The sequence below is a fragment of the Melitaea cinxia genome, chromosome 23 (assembly GCF_905220565.1).
Source record: "Melitaea cinxia chromosome 23, ilMelCinx1.1, whole genome shotgun sequence".
Taxonomy (NCBI): domain Eukaryota; kingdom Metazoa; phylum Arthropoda; class Insecta; order Lepidoptera; family Nymphalidae; genus Melitaea; species Melitaea cinxia.
The window spans coordinates 6,877,687-6,892,577 of NC_059416.1; the positions used below are offsets into that span (position 1 = coordinate 6,877,687).

The following is a 14,891-nucleotide window of genomic DNA, read 5'->3' on the forward strand; positions in this document are numbered from 1 at the left end:
ATACGAACAACAACATTTTGAATGGAGTCATCATAAAAAGTATCAATTTTAGAATAAGAAATAGAGCTATGTATTAATATGGCTACGCCATTGTGGGTGTTTCCTGAATCAAGACGAATTACATTGTAATGACGTATCTTAAATTTTTGACAAGGCTTTAACCAAGTCTCACAAATTAACGCAATGTGAATATTTTTGTCCAAAAGGAAATAATTAAAAATATGTTGATTGTGTAGAATACTCTGAGCATTCCATTGCACAATATTTAAAGTATCCATAAAGTACAAATTATTTATTAGTAACCTTTTTTAATGTATCTTGCAGGACATTTTTAATATTTTGGGAAGAGATAGGTATTTCATTATTTTTGTTTAGTGTTATAAGTTTTACTAAAGCTTCTGTAATAGATTTGAGTATTATTTCGGAATTTAAAAGAGATAAGAACTGATCAGTTTTGTTTAATGATGGAAAGTGAGAGCTGTTTAAAACATCAACAAAGCTTTTTTTCTGAAATTTATCTCTGTTAAGCTGGATTTTTTCTTTTTTAACAGGGCATGCAGGGGATATGGCAATGTGATTGCCAGAGCAGTGACAGCAACTGGCTGCAGTATAAGGAGTCTGACAATCTTTAAAATTGTGACCTTCGCCACAAATGCTGCATCTTTGTGAATTTTTACAGAATTTTGCAATATGACCATATCTTAAACACTTTAGACACTGCTTTACTGGCGGGATGTACTGCCGTACTTCGAACCGCCAGCTGTTGAGGTCCACACTATCTGGTAAATTGGGACAGGAAAAGGTTATAGAAATTGTTTTTGTGGGGATTAATTTTATTTCTCCATTTTCTCTTACACGTCGCATAAATCTACGTATAGATATAATATTTTTCGTGCTAGTTAGAGCTGAATATATTTCTTTATTGGATAATTCTATAGGCACATGAGAAATTACCCCAGTGACCTCTGTAGCGGCAGCCGGAAGGGAAGCTTTAAGTTTGTACCCATCAAGATATTTTTTGTTGCCTAAGACCGCGTTAGCAAAAGCAGGTCTATCAAAGATAACTCCAACTTTACTTTTATTAATGCGTTTTAGTTGTTTCACGCCTTTATTATATTTTTTTATGCTATTAGCGAGTGTCATCATGTCTCTTGTTCCGATTGGCTTGTCAGCCTCTGTACTCTCCAGGAATACAATATAGTCAAAATTACCCCCGTTCTCAGGGTAGTGCCGCACGTAATCGGCTACCCGAAACGGGGCATACCTTTCGGCGTCTGTTAGCTCAACAGATTTTATGGACTCGGAGTCGGAGCTCAACGAGTCGTCCTCAGCGTTACCTTCCTCCTTCTTTTTCCTTTTCTTACTTCTCCCCATCTCTTGATTAATTTATAAGTATTTATTTATAAAAAACTCCAGTGAATGAATTATAAAATTAATAAAATATTTTTGAAAAAAAAAGACCGCCTTTTCACTTCAAAGTTCCCGCGCTTTTTCTGGATCATGAACTTTCACGGTTGACGGTCTGTGATGTGTACGGTGTCTACTGTCTACCAAGCAGGGCTGCCAGATGTACGATTCAAATCGTACTCATACGATTTTTTTGCGTTTTTACTCATGTACGATCGCTAGACCAAGATCGTACACAAAATGTACGATTTTTATATTCCTATTACCTGGAAGCATTTCATAGTTAAAAAAATGTCATCCACCGGCAAGCATGAATTTAGGAGAACTACCCCAACTACCAAGCGCGTGCCTAGATCTTTTACTTGAATAAAGTCTCTTTGAATAATCATATAACAGCTGTATTTGTTTGCTTTCTAACAAAACTAATATATATAATATAGATATTTTCTCTTTTGGTATTATTTGCGACTTGAAAAAAAACACATTTTGAAATAAAAAAAAATTGAAAATTATAAAACACTGGCTCAATTTACTTTAAATTTGTTATGTTTTCCCCATTGCTGTCAGATTGTGAACGAGCATTCAGCGAAGTTTATTTAATCAAAACAAAACTTAGAAACAGTTTATCCAATGATACACGTACCTAAGTGCAAATTATTAGCTAAGCAATCAATTAAGAAGAAACGAAAATTTTACGAAGTTTAACCCAACAAATTCTTTTATTAAAAAATATGACCACAGAAAATTTTGTATGAGTGTAACAAATAGTTTTATTACATTTATTTTCTAAAACTAAACGAATATTGATAAACATTTTTGAATATCATATCAATAATTGACCGCTCCAGCGGGATTCGAACCCGCGTCTCCGACTGACCGTGTCGGCGCTCTTGCCAATTAAGCTATGGAACGATATACCCACTGGATCGAAATTTTTTGATATGATGATTTCTATATTCGGTTTAAGCGAACCGTGGCGCCGTCTATAGTGAGCTCTTTACATAAACCCATAACTATTCAAAGTTTCATATTACACTGAAAATCTTTGACAGGAGACGACACCATGCTATACTAATATCTACGATTTTATTTTTGTGTTACCCTCACATTAGGAATTCTAAACAATTTTGAATATCATATCAAAAATTGACCGCTCCAGCGGGATTCGAAACCGCGTCTCCGACTGACCGTGTCGGCGCTCTAGCCAATTAAGCTATGGAACGATATACCCGCTAGATCGAAATTTTTTGATGTGATGATTTCTATATTCGGTTTAAGCGAACCGTGGCGCCGTCTATAGTGAGCTAAAAAAAGTTTCATATTACAATGAAAATCTTTGACAGGAGACGACACCATGCTATGCACACACATGCATGAATTCCTAATGTGCGGGGGGGGGGTAAAAGTAAAATAAAATCGAATATTGATAATTTATAATAAAAAATTAGTACTTAGTCTTAAAGGGCTGTAGGATCTTTTTATTTCAAAATTTCCTTGGCATACGATTTTTTTTGTAGTTGACGTACGATCACACTTTTTGTGCACCTGGCAGCCCTGCTACCGTGTGTACCAGCTACCAGTCTACTGACTAATTGACATTGACGTTTTCCTTAAATTGTGTTTTTGCGTTATTATAAGTTTCGAAACAAGAACTTATTGATTTAATAATAATATAAACAATTATGAAACGTGCTTATATCTTTAAAAATAAATCAGAAAAAGATGGAAAACTTATGGCCGTGGAAAACACGATTAAAGACTTCAAGAAGGCAATAGCTATACAGTTTCGTTTACCGGAGGAAAACTTGCAGTTATTTGCAGCGAATGGTTGTGAAATAGATGACGTGAGGGTCATAAGGGACGATGAGAAAGTGTATTTATCTTTAGAATGTGAGAAAAAGTTAACGAACTGTGATAAAGTGAATAATTCCATCGAGAGTATGATTGTGGCCGATAACAAAGAGAGAGTTGTTTCTGACTGGATTAAATTAAATGTAGGAGGAAAACACTTCGTAACTTCTCGTTCTACGCTTCTGGCTAAAGAACCGTTGTCAATGCTGGCTAGGATGTTTGCTGACGACAACAATATGTACTTAATGAACCCAAGTGCGAAAGATGAAACTGGAGCTTATTTAATAGACAGAAGCCCGGAGTATTTTGAACCTATATTGAATTATTTAAGACATGGAGAAGTGATATTAGATAAGCATATCAATCCGAAAGGTGTTTTAGAGGAAGCAGTGTTTTATGGTAAGGTAAAAAACAGTCTTATATTTAGGTATTAAAAATGTAAAGCTTTCAGCATTTACAAACGAAAATTTTATGCTTGAAAAGTTTTCCGTACTATTTTAATAAATAATTAGTATGCTTAATACTTTTTTTACATTTAATACTATTGGAAGTACATTTGTGCTTTACACAAGTGTTAAGACAACTTTTAATACATACTTTTTATTTTTAGATACTGCTTGTTAGTGTATGTATTCTAAAGAAAATCTGATACTAAAATAAGCCACAACATATGCCCTCTATAAATCATATATTTATTTATTTGTATTGACTTTAACTTTACATCATAATGTAATATAGTAAATAAAAATGTCTTATGAATTTTTAATCTACAAATTCCAGGTCTCGACTCAATGATACCACAATTGAATCAATTAATCGATGAGCCTTTGAATAGCTCTAGTAATAATCAGTCTCTAACAAGGATGGATGTAATACGACTTGTAATTATGACGCCGACAACATCAGAACTGAGGTTTCAAGGTGTTAACCTAGCTGGTGCTGATTTAAATAGATTGGATCTAAGACATATCAATTTTAAGGTACATATAAATATAATTTTAAAATGACTCTGAATTAAAATGTGAATAGATTTACTTAATTTAAAAAAAAACATGTCTATTTTACACAAAACATTTTTTTGTGAAAATCAAATAATAATTATGCTTCATACTTTTCCACATATCAAAACCATATATTGGAAAAATATAATTCCATAAGTAAAAACTATTTACAAATAAAAATTACTTTGTTTTTTTGTACACATTTAAAATTAAAAAGACTAACATAAAAACTTTTTTTTAAACAACTAGTTTAAAAAAATTAAGTTAAAAACTCTGCCTTACTGACCTTGCTCCTTTGCTGTGATAGTAACACATTAAGGAACATGAGTAATAGGGCTTTTTAATACTACAACGAAATTTTTACTGACTTAATAATTAATTTTAATAACAAATGCCAATATTATTAAATAATAAACTGTTAATAATTTAATATAAAGTTAATAGTTACTTGATCTCACTTGTTAAAATTACAGTAATGATCAGAAATATATTAAAATTTTACGTTTTTTTTATTAATAACAATTTTTTTTTTATTATTAATTAGCAGTTTGATGAAAAAATAATATGTGTTACCTTAATACATCCTCTCTTGTGATATTTCGTTATTTTTGCCAAACCCCCTTCCTCCCTTTCAAGCCTCACATCATTAGTCTATGGTCCCTTATAAGCCCAGTTTATAAGTATGTTTATTTATTATTTTAATAAAATTATTATGATAAAAATAATTTTTAAGTTTACACTTACTCCTTTTGTTACAGTATGCATGTCTCTCAAGATGTAATCTCAGCGGAGCAAACCTCTCACACTGTTGTTTAGAAAGAGCAGACTTATCTCACGCTAATCTAGAGGGTGCACAGTTACTAGGAGTGAAGGCATTATGTGCAAATATGGAAGGTAATATTAGTACAAAAATTTGTAATGGATTCTCATTTTCCTGTTTGTTTTCACACCAAAATACTTTGATAATTTTGGGAAACCAATGTCCCTTGTATTATTTTAAGGTAAATTAATAATAACTTAGTAGCTTCTACTATATCAATTGTATGAAATATTTGACTAACTAAAGCAAGGCAGCCTTTCCCTTTTGGCTTTTACCAAGTTTGGTAAATATAGGCCTCATTTCTCAGAATTGGAAAAAGTGATGACAATTACATCTTTCACCCATAAATTATGTGTAACATAGATATATCTTACAGAAGATTACAGACAAATAACACTGCTCTCGAGTAGTGTTATTTGTCTGTAGTGTTGTTGTGTTTCTATAGTGAGTAAGGTAGCCAGAGATCCCGAGGAGGGTTGATGGTAGGGTCCGCAAAGTGTTTGCGATGTTTCTGGTGTAGCAGGTGTCTTTGGCTATGGTGATGGTGGTATGGTGGCTTACCATCATGTGTGCCGTACGCTTGATTGGCGACCTAGTCATATAAAAAAAATCCAAAGTCAGTGCAAAATTAAGTTTTTTTTTTTTAATTTATGGAGTTTACTCCCTAAGAATCGTGTACGGGTCAACGCACATTGAGCAATATGATTGTTTTGCTAATTAGTAACCTCTTTAATTTAGCTGATTTATTACGAAATTGTTATTTTTCTTATGCAGATTTCTAATGAAATTGATATTTGTTTGCTACGAATGACGTCAAATGACGTCTGTACTTCTGCCTATATATACACAAAATAATCTTAATAAATTTAGTGTTAGATCGACTTTCATTGGGTTTGGTTTCCCTCATAACCTTCCCTCACATGTCATCTCTCACTCAACCATAGACTGTTCCATACAGTTTTTTTGGTATATCGGCTTATCGAGAGCGCATAATAAAATATAGCAGCACATAATAATAAATAAATATTTCTTCGAGTCCTGCCGACTCAAAGAAGAAAGATAATTTTGATATTAAAATCTACAATAACAATAATAACAATACAATTAAAATTTAAGTACATAGATTTAAATAACTTATAATAATAATCATCACTGCACTACACTTTAATTGGTATGTCCAGTCGAACGAATCGCGGTCGCGCGCTCGGGGGAGCAGGGGCCTCCTGGTCTTCGTTCGTATCTGCTGCAACTGGAACTGCGGTCGTGGAGACGTCTTTCACAGCACTGCTCTGTATAATTTTGTTTCTGCGATATCGCATGGTACCGTAGAGACATCCCGCAACAATAATAGACCCTAAGATTATATACAAGACAGAGTACTGATGTATATCGTGTATACTGAGTGATGCGTTTTCCTGCTCCTTGAGGTTAATGATCTGAGACTTCATCCCGCGCCACAAGTCTTCATGATCCTCGGGTGTGAACAGTTGGAAATCCGAAGTATTTATTATGGAATTTAATATTGAATAATCGGCTGGGATCGATATGTTTTCTTGGACCTTAACTTGGCTCATGTAACTATTTTGAGTGAATATAGAGAAGGTGTCACCTTTTATTGTACAACCTTGACCGATTTGTAAAAGGCCATTCCCGGTCAGTGTTGTCAATACAACTCCAGTGTCAATGCAAAATATGCGCACTGTGCATTTCCCACAGCAGGAATAAAGCCACATGTTATTGTTATGTAACTTGACCCAGCGCACGCGACATGGTGCCTCCTTTGTTTTACATATTGTTGTATTGTGTATACTCAAGTTACACATTCCGCTGGTTATTTGTAATTCGTATATCGGCTTATCGAGAGCGCATAATAATTTGTTTGTCTGTATGTGGACACAATTTTCTACATCTGATTCTGTCAAGATGAGTAGTAAGTCCTTTTGTAGATTGAATGCAATGTATGGTGCGATAAATTCTACGTTATAATGCTGCTGAGGAAGGGTTATTACTCTATCCAGTTCAAAATTTTCCTTAATTACCAAAGGAATCTTGATTTCGATTATCAAATAAGAAGAACCAATGTCGCCGTTGACCTTCATTAACTTATAAAGTTCTTTAATCGATCATCATAAATCGTTTTTATCGGCAGGCAAAGTCAGGTCATTCGGTATATGTCGGTATATGATATTTAATTGTTCTTCCAATTATTCAGGCAGCAAAAATGATTGTCTAAATGACCGTTTGCGAGGCTTGTTAAAGAGTTTATAACGCTTTCTTGCAAGTGTCGTAGGTTTGATATAATCATAGCTGAGACTGAGGATGACAAAATGTGTAATTCATTGTTAGCTATCTTCTCAGTTCGATTACTAGCAAAAGAAAGATTCGTTAGACATTTCTGTAGTATTCCGAATTGCTTGTTTAATATTTCTTCATTCCTCTGAAGAATGTTATATTGCGCTTCTATGACACTTGTTTGATTTTTTAATAAGGCTCGTAGAAGTTCCTCGTTTACAGAAAATTTGGTTTTGTTCTTTTCATATTTCTTATTACCCTTTTCATGTTTCTTAGTAGTCTTAGTACTATCCTGTCTATTCAGGACACAGGAGGACACTTGATATTTTTGCGGAGTTTGAGTATTCAGCTGGGTTGATGACCCACTGGACATGTCAGTCAGCGCGTTTGTAGACTGCTTATTAATGTTTATAGCATAGGCGTCATGTAACATTGTGTTATGACTCCTTTTACATAGTTTGCATTTTTTCATTGACGTACATAAATTCTTGTTATGTGTGTACAAGCAATTATGACAAAGGTTAAAATCTTCGATAATTCGATAACGTTCGCCCGGTGTTAATTTGATAAACCTTTCGCATTTGTATAAGGGATGTTTCTTGTCACAAATCGGGCAATTTGACATGTATGTCGCAACGCTTTGATATTCTTTGTTTATTAATTTTCCATACCGATGTTCCTTTTGAAATTGAGGCTTGTAAGTCTTGTTATTAACTGATTTTTGTTGATTATATTTTTTGAATGATGACAACATTTCTCTATCTCTTATGCCGCTTGGTTCTAAAGCGATGAATTTGCTCTCTAAGAAGTCCATTAGCTCCGAGAGTGAAGGTAATTCTCGTGGCATTTTCCGGGCTTCCTTGTAGTCGTTATAGGTGACTGTATCCAGCTTTTTTGTAATAATATGAACTAGTAATGGGTCCCAGGTACTTGTATCGATACCCAGGTTTTTAATAGCGTAGATACATTCCATTGACGTGTCGTAAATACGTCTAATCTCGTACGCTGATTGTTTTTGAGCGGCTGGCTGATTAATAAAGATTTCGATTTGTTTAGTAAATAACAATTGTGGATTGTTATATCTGTGTGTCAACAATTCCCACGCTATGTCGTAGTTGTCCGCTGAGATAGTTAGATGTTGGATGATTCGTTCAGCATCTCCTCGTAATTTGCTCTTTAGGTGTTGCATCTTCTGAGTTTTTGTAATCAAATTGTTATTGTGAATACTTTCTACGTATAAGTCATAAAACGTAGGCCATTGCGTATATTTGCCTGTAAACGTAGGCAAGTCGATCTGTGGTGTCGATTTTTCGTGATGAATGGTCGATGTGAGTTTAAGATTCAACGCCTTTTTGATTGACTTGTACGAATCTTCGTAGGCGTAAAACTCACTATCGTACTGGGTATCCGATCCTTGTAGGATATTATCTATTTGCAAGTGCAAAGCGTCTATTGCGTTCCAGCGCGTTTGTATGTTGCGTAACTCGTCTTCCAGCTCCCATTTGTCTTGGATTTCATCTACTTTCAAGCGATTTATTTGTCGATGAAAAGCTCGGAAGTTTGTTCTTTGCAGTGACATCAATTCTGTTGCCTGACCTCGATCCGACGTTGAGATCTTAGTGGCATTTGAACTTGTTGGCAATGTGAGTCTTGGCTGCAGCTTTGGTGTTGTCGGAATCGCAGGTGATTCCAGTGGTTTGCCAGCTCCTGGTGTCGGTGACACAGAAGTCTCCCTTGCTGGCGAAAATGACGCTACCTTGATGCGTACAGAATCAAAGTACTCTCTTGCCTGTACGTATTGATTTTCTTTAAAATAAGGATCAGTATCGTTATGGTAGAGCGACAACCGTTGGTCGTTACCTTGGAACTCGGCCCATAATTTGTCAAGGACATCGAGTCGCTCGTCCAAGTATTTACGGGTCTTCCGGGATACGGAATCTTTGTTGAAGTTCCTCTCTATCTTTTTTATTGCTTCGACAATTTCTTGTTGTCGTTGCAGGATATTTTCCATATTTATTTTTTAATGCTGACGTTGATGTAAAATTGATAGGACCGTCTTCAGGGGTCCAGGCCAATCTCTCAGTGGATAGTGCGACCTTGATTGCGCCTTCTCAATTTAACTGGTGGAACCCGCTTCTGGGAAGCCAGTCAACCGATTCGCAGTCACACAAATTCCACGTGAGCGTCGTGGCCACTGTATGTGGACTCTCCAAATGTCGATGGAAATCCGTAGAGTTTATAGTCTTGATTGACTGTTTTCTTGAGTGATTTCTCGAAGAAATATTTGTTTTTTTTTTTTTTTTTCTCGAAGGATCAAAACGACTGTATGTATCCTCGAAGTAAGACTGTTGTCTTGTAGCTTGCAGGTTCAGAATGACTGCGTAGCTTGTCAGCAGCAAGGCTGTATTCTCGAAGGACCAAAAAACTGTATGTATCCTCGAAGTAAGACTGTTGTCTTGTAGCTTGCAGGTTCAGAATGACTGCGCAGCTTGTCAGCAGCAAGGCTGTATTCTCGAAGGACCAAAAAACTGTATGTATCCTCGAAGTAAGACTGTTGTCTTGTAGCTTGCAGGTTCAGAATGACTGCGCAGCTTGTCAGCAGCAAGGCTGTATTCTCGAAGGACCAAAAAAACTGTATGATCCTGTCTGTATGATCCTCGAAGAAAGACTGTTGTCTTGAAGAAAGTAATCTCGAAGGACCAATGAACTGTATGATCCTCGAAGAAAGACTGTTGTCAGATTATAGAAAGCTTGTATTTTGCTTGAAGTTGCTGTATTATCTTCCAAACGTCGATGGAAATCCACAGCTTGTCAACAGCAAGGCTGTATTCTCGAAGGACCAAAAAAACTGTATGTATCCTCGAAGTAAGACTGTTGTCTTGTAGCTTGCAGGTTCAGAATGACTGCGCAGCTTGTCAGCAGCAAGGCTGTATTCTCGAAGGACCAAAAAACTGTATGTATCCTCGAAGTAAGACTGTTGTCTTGTAGCTTGCAGGTTCAGAATGACTGCGCAGCTTGTCAGCAGCAAGGCTGTATTCTCGAAGGACCAAAAAACTGTATGTATCCTCGAAGTAAGACTGTTGTCTTCTAGCTTGCAGGTTCAGAATGACTGCGCAGCTTGTCAGCAGCAAGGCTGTATTCTCGAAGGACCAAAAAACTGTATGGAACAGTCTATGGTTGAGTGAGAGATGACATGTGAGGGAAGGTTATGAGGGAAACCAAACCCAATGAAAGTCGATCTAACACTCTATGAATCTTGTCAACAGCAAGGCTGCATTCTCTGTATGAATACTCGAAGGACCAAAAACTGTATGGGACAGTCTATGTATGAGTGAGAGACGACATGTGAGGGAAGGTTATGAGGGAAACCAAACCCAATGAAAGTCGATCTAACACTAAATTTATTAAGATTATTTTGTGTATATATAGGCAGAAGTACAGACGTCATTTGACGTCATTCGTAGCAAACAAATATCAATTTCATTAGAAATCTGCATAAGAAAAATAACAATTTCGTAATAAATCAGCTAAATTAAAGAGGTTACTAATTAGCAAAACAATCATATTGCTCAATGTGCGTTGACCCGTACAAATCGATATTCGATATTTTTATTTTCGTTTAAAAAAAAATAAGGAGTAAAATTTATTGAACAAATGACCTCGCTACGTTTCTCGTAACGTCATTTATCGGAAAGATAAACTACTAAGAAAACGCCCTATTGGGTTCCGATAGACGACGACGTTATCTAATAACGCCATCGATTGATAGATATATGGCGTTATTTGATTCGTTTATTTGCCATTTGATATGCTATTAATCTTTTTATTAGACTAGTAAGCCTTTTTTGTTCTTACTTGGACAGTCAATCTGAAGGAGTAAACTCCAGTCGGGCGTCAGAGCTGACACACATTTTTTTTATTCCCCTAAATTTCCCCCTAATTTTCCCTTAATTTCCTTATTTTTTATTTTTGTATTATTAATTTCTAATTTTTTAATTTATTTATTATATTAAAAGAGGGGGGGGGGATCATACGTACCTACTCTTGCATAGGAATATAGGGGAAGGGTGTTAAAAATGCAAAATTCATCTTAAATTACCTTAATTATTTGGCTAAGTGATTACTATTTAATATTTTCAGGTGCTATTTTAAAAGGTTGTAACATGGAAGATCCAATAGGATCGAGAGCAGTGATGGAAGGGGTTAATTTAAAAGGTTAATTTTTTTTATGTACTAGTCATCTTATGTTGTTTTGCCTGTGTCTACATTTTAGAGCTTACTATGTTGCAATGAGTCAAACCATGTTGTTTTAAATGTTATTTCTGGATTAAGTAAATTTTGTAATATCGAAAATAAATTTTAAAAAATCCAGAAAAGTGTTTTCATTACTATAATATTGTTATGTTTTTATTTATTTTTTTTATTGTATAATAAAAAAATATTTATTAAAAACAAGACATTTTTACATTAATACAGTTTAATGATTTTTGAAGGTGCAAATTTAGATGGAAGCAATATGGCTGGCGTTAATTTACGTGTGGCAACATTAAAAAATGCTAATCTTCAAAACTGTGATCTCAGAGCTGCAGTATTAGCGGGGGCAGATTTAGAGGTAAATTATAAAATAACTCATGTCAAATACAAATAAGTACAGATGAGTGAGAGAGTGTTATTACATAATAATTGTGTTTGCTCGCAAACGAAAAAAAAACCGACTTCAATTACATCGACGAGTAATACAACGTAGATCGACGAAAAAATAGTCAAGCAACTACGCGTTATCAAAGATTACTCAAAAACTAGTTATCAGATCTCGATAAAATTTAAATGTGACCACATGATAAACATCCGCTTTCGATAAAATTAAAAATTATCAAAATCGGTACACCCAGTAAAAAGTTATTGCGGATTTTCGAGAGTTTCTCTCGATTTCTCTGGGATCCCAGCATCAGATCCCGGTTTCCTTATCATGGTACCAAACTAAGGATATCTTTTTTCCAACAAAAAAAGAAATATCAAAATCGGTACATCCAGTAGAAAGTTATGCGGTATAATACAACGTAGGTCGACGAAAAAAGCGTCAAGTAAAAACGCATTATTAGATATAACTCGAAAACTATGTTAGATCTCAAATAAATTTAAATGGGACCAATTGGCACACACCACCTTTCAATTTAAAAAAAAATTGTCGAAATCAGTCCACCCGGTCAAAAGTTCTGATTTAACATAAAAAAAAATACAGTCGAATTGAGAACCTCCTCCTTTCTTGGAAGTCGGTTAAAAATGATGTATATTGTATAAGACAGTTCACTTTCTCCCAATAAATTTCAAAAATTATACATTATTCTGTATGATTGTTAGAAAGACTACTGGGTTACTCGCCAACATGAGTTGAAAAATTAATACAAATATCCATACTTAATATTATAAAGCTGAAAAGTTTTTTTTTTTTGTTTCTTTATACTCGCTAATCTCAGGAACTATTTGTTCGAATTGGAAAATTCTTTTGTGGTTTATAGCTCCATTACCGAAGAACGCTAATTTTATTCCTCAAATTAAATAAATATTCATTTAAATAATATTTCCTTGTTGCTGTGTTCATCTCGAAAACGGCTGCAGTAATTTCAGTCGAATTTTTTCTAAGTTTTTCTAATACTTTTTAAAACATTCTTATAGAAAACTAGCTGACCCCGCAAACGTTGTTTTGCCATATATGTTATTAACCCCCTATAACTTAGGGGTATGAAAATTAGATGTTGACCGATTCTAAGAGCGACCCGATATGCACACAAAATTTCTTAAAAATTGATCTTGCCGCTTCGGAGGAGTATGGTAACTAACATTGTGACATGAGAATTTTATATAAGATTTCCAAATAATTTAAGAATTTCTAGACAAAGTAACGATTCAACGCGTTTGATATTACGCAAGACAAGACAATATCTGGCTGGTAGAAAATATATATAAATCTTGACATCTATTAAATAAATCTACGTTGTGGCTACGGCAGTATAGAATATAGCCACCCACTCTCTTCCCTTGAGTGTCGTAAGAGGCGACTAAGGGATAGCAAAGTTCCATTACGAACTTGGAACAGTAGAAGCCGACGGATGACGGAATAACTATTTATCGGCTGACTTATAAATACACTGAACGAAAATGGACAGCAGCGTCTTCGGTGCCACAAAGCCAGCTCTGTAGTCACCAACCGGCTTGTCCAGCGTGGTGACTAATGGTATTACCCCAATGATTTCGACATAGGCACTACAGCCTTAGTTCCCGGCAGTCCCCCTATTCCCTGCTATCCCCAGTGGGGGCTGGAGGAGGATTACGGAGAAACCGGAATGCTTGGCTCGTACTTGGGCAGGCCTATGTCTGGCAGTGCGATATTCTGAAATGATGATAAAATAAATAATTTATAACCCCTTATGAAAAGTTATTAACTAAACATTTTCTTTTCAGTGTTGTGATCTATCCGGAAGTGATCTACACGAAGCTAATTTGAGAGGAGCGAACTTAAAAGACGCGGCCTTCGAACTTATGCTGACTCCTCTACATATGTCTCAAACTATTCGATAGAGTATTTACTATGTTATTTTTAATGAAATATGTATTTATACTTTGTTCTGTTATTTACTTGAAGTATAAAGTATTATGAGTTGTGTATTTTGGTCAATTTTATTTAATTTCTTTTATTATCTACATAAAGGGCAATGTTACTAAATAAAGAAACTAATCTATTTAGCTAATACTGTCCTGTTCGTGGGGAGTGTCGGGGATAGCATAGGCGCTTTGATGCTTCTGATATTGTACGCATCTATATCGCTATGGAAACCGCTTACTATTTTGGGTCGCTGGTTTGCTACTGTAGTGGTATAAAAAACAAAATAGTACAACACTATCTGTACTCTGTGATGGTACTTTTTTTTTAATAATACATACCTCATTTAAAAATATGTTTAGTCGGTTATGTTCCGCATCGAAGCAAAATTAAAAAATATACAATTATAGACTTTTATTAATGGTGCTTGAACAACCGCTCTGGTGTAGTAGTTCCTGTAGGCGCCTAAAATACGGGTGATGGCGGCTATCTTTGTGTGTCTCCCCACTGTGCTTCTGAGAGCACGTTAAGCTGTGGTCCCCGATTATTATCATAAATGTCTGATAGCAATCGTTACTCATAGTAGGGAATATATCCTCTAACCCGCAGTGGATCAGCGTAGTGAATTCATTATAAGCTCCAACACTTCTCCTACATGGAGAAAGAAGCCTATCCCAACCGTGGGATGTTAAAGGCTGAATTAGAATGCGGGATTCATTAAAAAATAAATAGTTTAGAATAATACTACCTAGTAGATTTTTCGCATAGTAAATAAATATATAAATATTCATTTTAATGTTTTGGTAATAAAATTGTGTATAAATAACGACCATCTTAAATGTTTTATATTCGTACTATTGTTTTTTATTGCTTTTACAGCTTAGCAGGTATTTAATTTAAATAATAATATAGGTAAACT

General features: G+C 35.0%; 1 protein-coding gene across 1 annotated transcript; it reads left to right on the forward strand.

Moving 5' to 3' along the window:
• The first annotated feature begins 3,000 nt into the window (after nt 1-3,000).
• On the forward strand, nt 3,001-14,037 carry LOC123665168 (BTB/POZ domain-containing protein KCTD9). Its single transcript, XM_045599510.1, has 6 exons — nt 3,001-3,657; nt 4,039-4,238; nt 5,018-5,153; nt 11,512-11,586; nt 11,865-11,983; nt 13,834-14,037. Exons 1-6 carry the CDS (start codon nt 3,090-3,092, stop codon nt 13,948-13,950), a joined length of 1,215 nt encoding a protein of 404 aa, XP_045455466.1. The 5' UTR covers nt 3,001-3,089; the 3' UTR covers nt 13,951-14,037.
• Nucleotides 14,038-14,891: the final 854 nt, after the last annotated feature.